Source organism: Aquarana catesbeiana, linkage group LG01 (assembly GCF_042186555.1).
Source record: "Aquarana catesbeiana isolate 2022-GZ linkage group LG01, ASM4218655v1, whole genome shotgun sequence".
Taxonomy (NCBI): domain Eukaryota; kingdom Metazoa; phylum Chordata; class Amphibia; order Anura; family Ranidae; genus Aquarana; species Aquarana catesbeiana.
Window position 1 is genome coordinate 977,006,495 of NC_133324.1, and position 12,230 is coordinate 977,018,724.

Below are 12,230 nucleotides of genomic sequence, written 5' to 3' on the forward strand. Positions count from 1 at the left end.
CAACATATAACATTATTGCCATACCAGCGCTTGAGTATTTTTAATAATTACTCTGCCTGTCTGCCATCCGCAATTACCTGTTTGCTATGCTCAGTTTGCACCTGCCCTGGCGTGGTGTCCAGGCACTATAGCATTGTGTATAAGACCTGGGGGCAACCGAGTACTGGTAGGCCTGCTTGCCTTATGGGAAAAGGGGCTGCAATAGGTGAAGCACACAGTAGCCATAATGTCTGACCACCTGCATTTTTGGTAAGCGTGACAGACATCCCATCCACAGTGCACTTTTATTTTCTCCAATTAAGGCACCCAATTAGGGCTCAATCGTCTTTAGCTATGTTGTCCCAAACCCCTATTTTTAATATGATGCAATCATGCAACAATCCAATTCCACCAATGGCTTTATCTCTAGATGTTATGCTATGCATTTGGTGGACTATCTGGAGCGTTTCTCCAATTCAGCAATGGAGGTGTAGCCAGGTGCTGGCTAAATTGCCCGTGTCATCAGTTTATAACATCAGTTGCTATGAGCCTGCTTTCCTCTAGCACTCAACCTGAATACCCTGTCATCATTTTCTAAAGGCAGAACAAGCAAGGACCCCACATGAGAGTGCAGGATTTTGGGACATGTAGTCAGAGGAGCCAGGATTCACACTGTGCGGACTACAAGTTCAAGCCGGCTGAGAGGAAGAACAGAATACTGGGAAAAGAGATATATAGCCTGGTCTTGGGCAGGGTAACTCTCTTGAGACCACAACCTTCAGCTTCAAGCAGAGTCCTAGATGGTCAGAGGAGTACAAGCCGGCGCTGCTGCCCAGTCAGCGGGGAGAGCATCCGATGGGTGTGTGCAAACACATCCATCCTTGCCAGGTTTCTGTCAGTTCTGTGACAGCTGGGGGTCACTTTCATTGCCCTCAACATAGATCCCACTAAATTCCAGTGCCGTAAGGCGTGCGGTTGGGAGCCTCCATCTGTGCACAGATTCTTCAGGAGCCTGCCCTGGGATCCACCACCTCCTATTCCCTTTAGCCTGGTGCCATCTGGATTGGTGAGTGGGCGCAAACACACCCTCCTTATACCCTAAGAGACACTGAATGCAGACACCTTTATCAAATTTCTTTGCAGTTCCAAAAAGGAGACACTTTGCACTTGCTATTTACAAAATTGCATGCAATTATACAGGAATCTCTCTGGGCCCTTGTTAAGCTGGACACAGAACATCTATACCACAAGGACTCCTCCATTCCCCCCTCACTTAAAGGACTTGGTGCACAAGACCTCTGCCCCACACCTGCAGCAGTTCCAGAGGCCCAGGGTGAGAAGGTAATGGTTACTCCCCAGCAGCAAGCCGTCTGGTCGTGCACTGGAAACTTTTTAAGCCATACCTGCAGAAGACAAAAAAGACTGAGCTAGTCAAGGAGCAGCTGCTGGGAAGATATGTAATCACCCCTGAAGCTCATTGTTCAAATTTCACAGCCTCTGAGGAAGAGGGCCATATACGGAATGGGCTCATCAGATGTTCCGAACGGTAGATGCATGGTTCTACGGCTGTCAGGCGACAACTTTAGCGGATGCTTCCCAACTGATCCTACTGGAGCTGTTTTACAAACAATCTCCTATTGAAGTGCACCAGTGGGTTCAAGACCAAAAGTCCTTGATGGTGGACAAAACAGCAGAACTAGCCTGCAGTCCGCTCCAAAAGCCTCCCTCCCGGGTGAGTCTGTCACAATCTGCACCCATTAAAAGAGGAACTCTTCTCAAAAGTCCTAGTGTTACCTTTCTGGTTGGTTTTATACTTGTGTTATGGTTTATTGGGCCTGTGGCTTCAGGAGTCAAAGGGAGCAGTCTGATAAAAAAGGTAATTCTCCTTCCTTTTATACCTGCAGTCATAGTCTCTCTCTCTCTCTCTCTCTCTCTATTGATTAAATTTACTGTAATCCTTTATGTATTGCAGGCCTGTTTACATAAAGAGTTTACATAAAGAGTTTAATACCAAAAGTAATATTTGCCTGAGCCATTATTGAAACTTAACATATACACTCTTGGTTACTTTATTGCAGTCTGGCATCTGTGTGATTGCATTAACAATTCTGAAACATGTCTGAAACCAGGGTGTCAGTGGTGTTGGGAGGCTTGCAGGGTCAGGAAAAACTTTGGGGTCAGTCATCTTCTACCGGCCCTCACGGAGGTGGCACTACATTTGGGGGTTTGTCCAGGATGCCCCTCATGGTTTGCCCTAGCAAGCTGTGTGACAGGCCATAAGCTGAAGAAAAGATGGACTCCACCTCAGCAGGCGCTTGGGATCAAAAGCAAGGCAGATGTTTGGAGATGTGTACAGTAGTAGAGATACCTGGAGTCGAGTGGCCCGAGAGGTAAGGGTGGCAGCTGGTGGAGAGGGCAGTGGCTAGATCAACTTGTTTCCAGAAGGATGTTGTGCATTTGGTGGAAGGGCTATAGATTCAAGTAATACTGTCACTACCGGATAGGGATCTGGAAGAGGATCACTTGAAGTTTGGGTCAATAAGACCAGTGTTAAAGGGGGCTGATGTACCTGCAGCCAGCTTCCCATCTGCTTCCTTCTACACCGACATGAGCAAGTTGGTAGAGAGCCTGGTGAAGAATAGTACAGTCTCAGTCCATCAGGGATACTGAAAGCTTCAGTTCTTTTCAGGGCAGAGTCCAACCCTTGGTTGAGAGGAAGAATTTGAAATGTTAATGGACCAGGCCATACAGGCAGTGGAAGAGTGGAGTGTTCCAGAGGCAGGGAAAAGACAGAAGATAAGTGAAAGTCTTAGAATCCCAGCAGCGGACCTAATCCATTGTCTGCGAAGGGGAAAACCAGAGTATATAGCAATGGACTACATTGAAGAACTGTGTGCTGTATATGGCAGAGTGGAGAATCTCTCAGACCTGATGTACAAGTTTAAACACGCCTATCAGACTTTCCGATTATGTTGCCCAAGTGGACCAGATCCTGCATCAGATCATTCTAAAGAAGGGGATTGATCCCTTTGATGCTGACAAAGTCCATTTAGAATGAATTTTTCAGGGTGCTAGGTCCAACCGTCTGATTGTGTTAAGAGGCTACTTAAGTGGATGCAAGTGGCCCCTACTTACCCTGAGCTAGTGAAAGAAGTCGGGGAAGAGGAGGCTTTGTTAGATGAAAAGAATCCGGGATCTAGGGAACTACCGAGATCTAATCCCAAGGCAGAGAAGGTGCCCACCCAGATGACTCAGGTTAAAAAGAGTACTCATGTGGAAAACAGCTATGAGGAGACAGAGGCAGAGGAATACTTCAGCTCTCCCATTGTCAAGTATGTTAGTGAGGCAGCCCCAGTTGAGTTACTCGCGCAAGTCAGTCAGGCTCAGGATAAGGTGAAAAAGAACAAAACATTCATGACATGTGCTGCCATGAGAGGTTTATACACTATATATTGTAGCATTTTTGTATATGGCATTTGTAGTGATCAAGGCCTGCAAGGCTGAAATGTGTTAACATTTGCTGTCTGTGTATTTTATGGAGAGTCAATAGTCTTAGTGAAAGAGCCAAGAGAACTCCAACAAAGTCATGAGCTCCAAAAGTGGAAAGGATGGGAGGACCAGATTGAGGTGTAGGAAAAGGGCCTTGAGGTGTGAAGTTGCAATCCCACCCAAGCTGGACAGCAAGCCATCTAAATTGGGAAAATGGGCACAGAGAGTTAATGCTTCCCCACCTCCCAAGGCTACTGTTAGGTCTTCTCAGCGGTTAGTGAGAGAAAGACGGAATCTAGTCTATTCTAAAAAACAAGTTGACCTAGCAGAAAGACTGATAAGCCCTTCCCCCATTGTGTCAGTCAATGCAAGTGGAAGATGTCTATACCAAAGAATTACTGGACACCAGAGCCCAAGTGATGTTGCTATACAGGGACTTCTACCACAAATACTTAAAGCATATTCCCCTGTACAAGCTGGAAGCTGGAAATCTGGGAAATTGGGGCTGAGAACCTCCCTTATGGTGGCTACATCCTAATCAATATCACCCTTGGGCCATCTGTGGCCGGGAATCCTAAATCATTCAACACATTGGCTGTCATGTGCCCTCGACCCCGGGGACAGAATGAAATTCTATGCTCATTGGGACAAACACTGACTTGGTGAGGAGGCTACCAATCCCATTGGCAGGGGAGGAAGATTGTGGGTTTAGAAGAATACACCCCCAATTACATCAAGCCTTTAAACCAGTGGTTCAAGAACAGAGAGCCCTAGTGGAAGGTGTAGGAAGACTATGGAGGCTGGGAGCCAAGGAAAAGGTGTTGCAGCCAGGTGAGATACTTTGTGTGAGGGCTACCATCAAGTTGACTTGGGATCGGCCAGGATTTATTGTTCTAGAGATGGACGCATGACAAAATGAAGCATGGGTGGAATTGGTTCCAGAGGTAGTACCCACCAAAGCCTTGTCCTGGAATAGAGAGAGGGTGCCAGTCAGTCTCCAGAATGTCATGGATAGCCCAGTTACGCTAGGGGCCCATTTGCTGATTGGGGCGAGTGAGTTCAGCTATTCCGGTGACCCCGGCTGAGATGGCTAGGGGGAAGACAATGGAAAACTGAGAGAAGAGTTCCTTTCTTCCTCAGAAATTTTACCTTCTGAGTGGCAGGGAAGAGTCTGAAATCAGCTGTCTAGGTGGTAAAAGATGTTCTCCAGGAACGACTTTGATGTGGGTTGTGCCAAGAGTACTAAGCACCCGATTGGTTTATCCTCCTGTAACCAATTCTTAGAAACAGCCAGGCGGGTGCCACTCAATGATCTGGAAGACCTCAGGGAGCAGCTGGCTGAGCTGAAGAAGTCAGGAATCATCCAGGAGCTCAGAAGCACTTATGCTGGTCCTATCGTGGTAGTGAGGAAGAAGAATGGGACGCTGCGAATGTGCATTGACTACTGAACTTTGAACAGAAGGACCATTCCTGATCAATACACTACCCATCATATTGAAGATGCCCTTCAGTGTCTGTCTGAGGCAAGGTGGTTTAGTGTGCTGGACCTGAAGAGCAGATATTACCAGATCCCTATTCACCCCAATGATAGGGAGAAGATGGCATTTATTTTCCCACGGCGGTTCTACAAGTTCAGCAGTATGCCACAGGGATTGTCAGGAGCCCCAGCCATGTTCTGGCGACTGATCGAGCATACGGTCGGTGATATGAACTTGATTGAGGTCCTGGTGTACTTGGACAACATTATTGTCTTCGGAAGGACCCTAGAAGAGCACTAGGCAAGGCTTGAGAAAGTCTTTGAGAGCCTTCATGAAGAGGGGCTGAATTTGTCACTAGAAAAGTGCCAGTTGTAATAAACTTCTGTCACCTACATGAGACATGTCATTTCTGTGAAGGACACTGCCACTGTCAGGTTTCTGCAGGAAGGAGACCAGACATGTAGCTACACATAGAAACTGTGAGCAAAAAAACAAGTATATATCCTTAAAAGTGAGATTTATTAACAGTGAACACAGCAATAAGCAAACACAGTGAACATAAAAAAGCCCAGCAAACAGAACCAAACCCCACTGACAAAATCACTAAAGAACTAAACTACTGACTAAGTACAATTATATACAAGGTACTGACAAGGGTACAGGGGATGCAGGGATACCAGGTAGCAGAGGACAAACTGGGTGCTAAGCAAGGAGCTGGAGCAAGGCAGAGGAGGACAGGAGCAAGGCAGAGGGGTGCAGGCTGGATCAGGCTATGAATCAGGAACTCTGGCAACAAGGAGGCAAACAGAATAGTGACGTGATGGGGAAGCAGAGGAACAGCCTTAAATAGCCACCTAATGGCTGAACCCAGCTGTGGATGATTATTACAGCCTGCTGGCTCTTGGAAGACACCTGCTGGTGGACACTGAAGCTGCAGCAAACAGCCCAGAGAAGCATAATGCCACCAGCAGGTGAACTCAATCCTAACAGCCACTAACCTGAAGAAGCTGGAGGCGGTCACTACTTGGCCCCGGCCAAGGACTGTGACAGAGCTGCAATTTTCCCTTGGGTTTGGCTCCTATTACTGGAGGCTCTTGGCAAACGTTGCTAGGATTGCCCGGCCACTTAATGAGTTGCTTCAGACTGAGGTGGAGGATGAAGTTCAAAAGTAGAGTCAGTTGAGACAAGGAGCTCGGAAGCCGAGGGAGCCTTTACAGGAGCAACAGACCCCTCGATGTGAAAAGGCTTTTCAACATCTCGGGAGAAGCCTCAGAGAAGCATCAGTACTGGTCTATGCAGACCCGGCCAAGCCCTATGACCCACTCTACTTCATGTAGATGCTAGCCGAGAAGGGCTGGGTGGAGTTCTGTATCAAGGGCAAGAAGGTGGGCTCAGGACCATAGCATATGTGAGTCAAAGCTTGACCCAGTCCAAAAGGAACTATCCTGTACACAAGCTAGAGTTTCTGGCTCTCAAGTGGGCTGTAGTAGACAAATTGAGAGATTATTTGTATGGCGTCAGGAAACATATGCTGATGCTCTGTCATGGAGGCCCCACAGATCAGTCAGAGTCTGAGGACTTGACCTATGTGACCTCAGAAGAAGTGCAAGCTCTGTGACAAGGCATTGCCCATAGAATCAAAGGAGCTGTTGGAGCCAAATCTATAGGAGCCACTGCCTCCAGGATGCCAAAGTGTTACTGTGACTTGACTAAAGTGAGAAGTGAAGAGCTTCCTCAGCTGTCCCAGAAGTATCTAAAGAAAGATCTGACTGAGGATTTGATGTGTCAGTTGACTTTGGAAGCATTGACCAAACAGAGCCCTAGTCTACCGCTGAAGAGTACTATTATAGACTCAGATAGTGCTCTGGAATGGAACCGGCTGCAAATGAAAGATGGACTGTTGTACAAAAGGGGCCCCTCTGAGGACTCTGAAGAAAAGTGGCACCAACACCAACAGACTGCTGGCTGCACACCACGTTGAACATGGCCACTTAGGCCCAGAAATTACTTTTAGATTAGTCAGAGATAGGTTCTATTGGCCTAATATGAGGACTGAAGAAGAGAGCTACTGTCACTCCTGTTTATCGTGCATCCAAAGGAAGACCTTTCCTGTCAAAGCTGCACCCATGGGATATTTACAAAGTCAAGGGTCTACGAAGCTAGTTGTCAGAGAACGCTTCGTAGAAGGATTAGCACACCTGCAAATGCCCAGCAAAAACCGAAGATTGGCACATAGAAATTCGCCAATTCAACAATGCGTGCATGGGCAAGATTGGACGGGAGAACTCATGTGCTGCGTGACAGATCCTGGCACCCAGTGGCTTATTTAAAGCCATTAGTTGATGGATGATCTTCAACTTCCCCTGTGAGTTCCTGTGTTCCTGTTCCTGATATTATTGGATTTCCTGTTACCTTTGACCTGTCTTGTCTGCATTCCGGGCTTTGACCATTGGCTTGTTCCTGTGACTCAGTTTCTGCCTGCTGATCCATGTATGACCCCTGGCTTGCTCTTCTGACTCCACTTCTGCCTGATTACCAGTGTATGACCCCGGCTGAATCCTGACTCTGCTTGCTGCCTTTCACCTGGATGACCTTCTGTGCATGACTTCTGGCCTGGCTCCTAACTCTGCTCCTGGCTCTCCCATCTGCCAGGTCTCACGTATTACTCCTCAGGGACTCCTGCCCAGCAGTGTACCCTGCTCATCAGCCGCAATCCAGCGGACATCTCATCAGCCTGTTGCAGCTGGCAACCAATACTTCTCTGAGCATAGCACTCCCTGTTACCACCTTCAGGGGCATTCTGCGCTTAGCCGCAAGGGAAGCCCTCTCAGTATTTCAGCCTCTGACCAGGTACATGACACTAGTTTACTTTGAGTTTGTGCCTGGAACCCAATGCTGGTTGGAGAAGCAACGTCTTGGTAGTGACTGACTATTTTACAAATTACGCTCAAGCTTATCCCACCAGGGACCAACAGGCCACCACAGTGGTGACAATCGTAGTGGAGACGTTTTTTGTGTACTATGGCCTGCCTACACGAATACATTCGGCAGAGACTTTGAGAGCAAACTTGTGCACCAGCTATGCCAGCTGCTGGGCATAAAAAAATCCAGCACCTCTTTATATCACCCACAGGGAGACCCTCAGCCTAAGAGGTTCAACTTTACTGAACATGCTAGGAACTTTACTGTCTGAGAAGAAACAGCACTTGGGCAATCACATTGCAGCCATCGTCCATGCATACAATAGCACAACAAATGATGCCACCAGGTAATCTCCCTACAGACTAATGTTTGGCAGAAAGGCCCGACTTACAGTTGACTTGGTTTTTGGAACGTCCACAGACCAGACTTCCCTAGCTTCCTATAAGAGATATGTTGACAGACTGCAGAAAAAACTAAAATTAGCTTATAAGAAAGTAATAGAGAATGCTACTACTTGAGAGCAGAGGAAAAAAAAGAATTTTGACCTGAAAGTAAAAATGCAGGACCTTCAACCTGGAGATTGTGTGTGTGTTGCTGAGGAACTTGGGGATGCCTGGGAAAAACAAGTTGGCCAATTGCTGGCGACCCCAGCCATACATCATCTGCAAGCGTCTCTCTGGGTTGCCAGTGTATCACATTCGCCCTGAATGAAAAGCAGACCCTCTGAAAATGTGGCATCAGAACCATCTACTGCCCCTTTCCAATGCCGCCTAAATACCTCAGACCTCTTTTGAGCAATGAATCCAATGGTAAAAAAAAAAACAAAAAACAATTACTATTTTATTTAAATAAAAGCTTTACCTTTAGCTATGTTTTAAGCTACTGAGCTCTGTAAACAGGCTTTTTACAGCAAAAGATCAAGCAGTAAAAGGAAAACTTGTGAAAACAAACCAAACGCTCCACCTTCTGGTTAGATATATAATTACATGACATTCACATAATTTCATTTAAAAACATGAACAAACCGGCAATACATTCCTTTTTAAACAGATATTCCTTTCCATATGCACGCTGGGAGATATGGGAAGGAAGGTAAGCTCTACTTTCAGCACGGACATGAACTGAACTAAAGCTCAGAAATGTAGACTTTTTCTTGTTATTATTTAATGATACAATCTAATGCACATTTCTTTCAGATGCTGAAAAAATAAAGGAGTCAATCATAGAGTATGACACAAAAGTTCTTTTGTATGATGGCCCCAAGATCGACACCCTGCTAAACATCACTAAGAAAAATGTGGAGAGCAGCCTGAAGCAGATCCTAGACCAAATAAAAGAATGTGTTCAGAGGTGTAACAAGAAGGGGATGTCATAGAGAAAACAGGCAAGGACGAATGAAAATGCTGGCAACTTGAATAAAATATGACGAGGTCTGAAATGTTTTATAGACGACCATAATGGATGTAAACTCAATTCATGAAATCTGACCTAGGCACATATATCTGTAGTGTTTACTTATCTCTCTCTAAAGCCCTAAGCCCTGTATATTTCTGATGCTCCATTCCTCTGTTATCAGCATGATAACTTCTGACAAGCTCTCCGACACAGGAGATAAAAGCCGCTGGAAATTTGTATCAGGGAGGGAACTTAGAGACAGATAAACAGAGAGCTTGTCTATTCACAGCACAGCTCTGCAAGTATCTACGTTCCTCTGCCTATGTGGAGGGGGGTGTGTGCCTTTCCTCCAATCAGCTCACACACAGTGTATGCCCAGACTCCCCTCCCACTGCTGAAACAGGAAGAAAAATCTCTAATGCCGCGCACACACAGCCGGACTTCCAGACAGAAAAAGTCCAATGGGAGCTTTCGGTCAGACATTCTGACCGTGTGTATGCCCCATCGGCATTTCCGATGGACTCAGATATAGAACATGTTCTAAATTTCCGACGGAGTTTAGACTGTTCAAGTCCAGCCGTGTGTACGTGGCATAACACTTTCTAAAATATATATTAAGCCGAAGACAGCAGATATACATGTAAAACTTATGTAGGGAGATTTGTTTCCTCTCTGTGTATCATCTGAGGCTGTTCACTTCACTGGATATATGTGAGGGTTTACATCCACAAACTAACACAAGTCATTCTGAAAATAAGGTCAGCAATAGCACCCTCCATTGTTCCCTCGTGACCATTTGAGGATATTGAACATAAGAAATACGTCCTAAAAAATTCAACAAAGTTTTCAGGATGTATGTCTTATGCCCAGCTCTTCTCCCTGTGCTGCGGCTTCCCCTCCCTCTTTTTAATTGTATCTACTATTTATAATTCATATGTAGATCAAAAGCGTGACCTCCCATCTGTATGACATCACTTAAAGTGGTTGTAAACCCTCCATATATCCAATGAAGTGACTGGCCTCAGGTGATACACAGAGATGAAACAAATCCTCCTACATAAGTTGTACCTGTTTATTTGCAGCACTCTCTCCTCCACAGACTTCTAAAACACTCAAATCAAAGGCTATTTCTGATCTCCAGCAGATAAGGGGTGATGATCTGATGTCACACACTGCACAGCAGGAAGCTGAGTGTAATCTGAGACCTAAGGGGAGGGAATTGGCACAACCCCTCTCTATACAGTCTGATAGGGAAATAAGCACATCTGCAGGTGTCAATCATCTTCTGTGTCCTGGAAGAGGGCCGGGCCATCCCCCGGGCTTTTATGGTGTTGGCATAACTTGTCAGAAGTGACTTGTGCAGATAGCAGAGGGAGGAGAAAGCAGACAGGAATCACACCAGGTGGTTTTTGTTTCAGAGGTTTACAACTACTTTAAGGCTACTTTCACACTGGGGCGGGGGGGGGGGGGGGGGCGTTAGCGGTAAAGCGCCGCTAGTTTTAGCAGCGCTTTACCGCTTTTTAGCAGTGCTTTTCGGCCCCTAGCGGGCGCTTTTAACCCCACTAGTGGTCAAATAAAGGGTTAAAAGCGCCCACAAAGCGCCACTGCCGAAGCGCTTTGCAGGGGCTTAAGCAGCGCTGGCCATTGATTTCAATGGCAGGGGTGGTGGAGGAGAGGTGTATACACCGCTCCATACCACCCAAAAGATGCTGCTGGCAAGACTTTTTTTCTCGTCCTGCAAACGCACCACCCCAGTGTGAAAGCACTCCGGCTTTCACACTGGGGCTGCAGGAGAGTCGTTTTTCAGGCGCCGTAAGGCGCTATTTTTAGCCCAAAAGCGCCTGAAAAACACCTCCAGTATGAAAGTAGCCACATGAAACCTTTTACATTATTTTCTTTTTACATAAAATGTAAGCCCATGTAAGCTGTTATTAACCCTTAGTGATTCCTTTTCCTTTTATTTTTATTTGCAGTAAAAGTCCTTTTTTTAAAAAAAAAAGAAAATCTATTGCTGGTCTAAAGAGATAAAAGAATTCATGTTTTTTTTACATCTTTTTGTCTATAAAAAAAAATGTAATAATGATTATAAAACAATGTAATAAGGTATCCAAAGGTGTGAATATAAATGCTGGGATGATTTCCTAGAACTTAAAAAGTGGCTTGGAGAAGCTACAAAACGCCTTCAACATCCCGTCAGACTAGTAACTACCACTAGATATACGTTTGTCTGTATACATTTCAAAAATGGACATCTTGGGTTCTGCCACCTGTGGTTGTGGTTATCATCCATATCTACCTGTTTTCCTATTTTACTTCAAATTCTTCTAAGGAAATTGTCTTTGGTAAGGGGGTGCCAATGTTTATCGAAAATTATTTTAATATCACAAAATCATGCATTGTATCTGCTAATAAAATTGACTTCTTGATCAAATTCTGTGTGTCTTATTTTTGTACATTGGATGGAAATTTCTGTTCAGAGTGTGTTCTGTTTTAGGAATTTTTGGCTAAAGCAAAGAGGTTTTGCAACAGCATCTAAAATCTTATAACTGTCCAAACAGAGTTTTGGCCATCTGAAATGTATCTTTTTGGGAATACTTCATAAAAAACAAAAAAAAAAACAAACCCTTGGATGTATTTGTTTCTAAAATAAATAATGTAAAGATGGCGCTCACATGCATAAATAAAATGTGAAAAAACAGCACCTTACAATAAACAAACAATAGTGAATGGTGCTCACATACATGCCCTGTACACTCATTGACCTGGACATTTTATAGATAGGCAACTCCTATCCTCATATTGATTAGTGGTTCCAAATTAATAATAACTACTGCAGTAGGGAACAGACACAAAAGATACGCTCAGCATCTTTTCAAATAACTGTTCTGCTTTATTATGACTAGGGATGAGCTTCGAGTTTGAGTCAAACTCATGTTCGACTCGAACATTGGCTGTTCGCAAGTTCGC

At 45.2% G+C, this 12,230-nt stretch overlaps 1 protein-coding gene across 5 annotated transcripts in view; it reads left to right on the forward strand.

Moving 5' to 3' along the window:
- LOC141123432 (cytosolic phospholipase A2 gamma-like) overlaps positions 1-10,728 on the forward strand; it is a 211,903-nt gene extending 201,175 nt beyond the window's left edge. For all 5 annotated transcript variants that reach the window (XM_073612054.1, XM_073612056.1, XM_073612057.1 and 2 more), the window contains one exon: positions 9,065-10,728. In XM_073612054.1, coding sequence (XP_073468155.1) covers positions 9,065-9,243 — 179 coding nt within the window. In that variant the 3' untranslated portion in view covers positions 9,244-10,728. The remainder of the gene's footprint in view (positions 1-9,064) is intronic.
- The last annotated feature ends 1,502 nt before the right edge of the window (positions 10,729-12,230 follow it).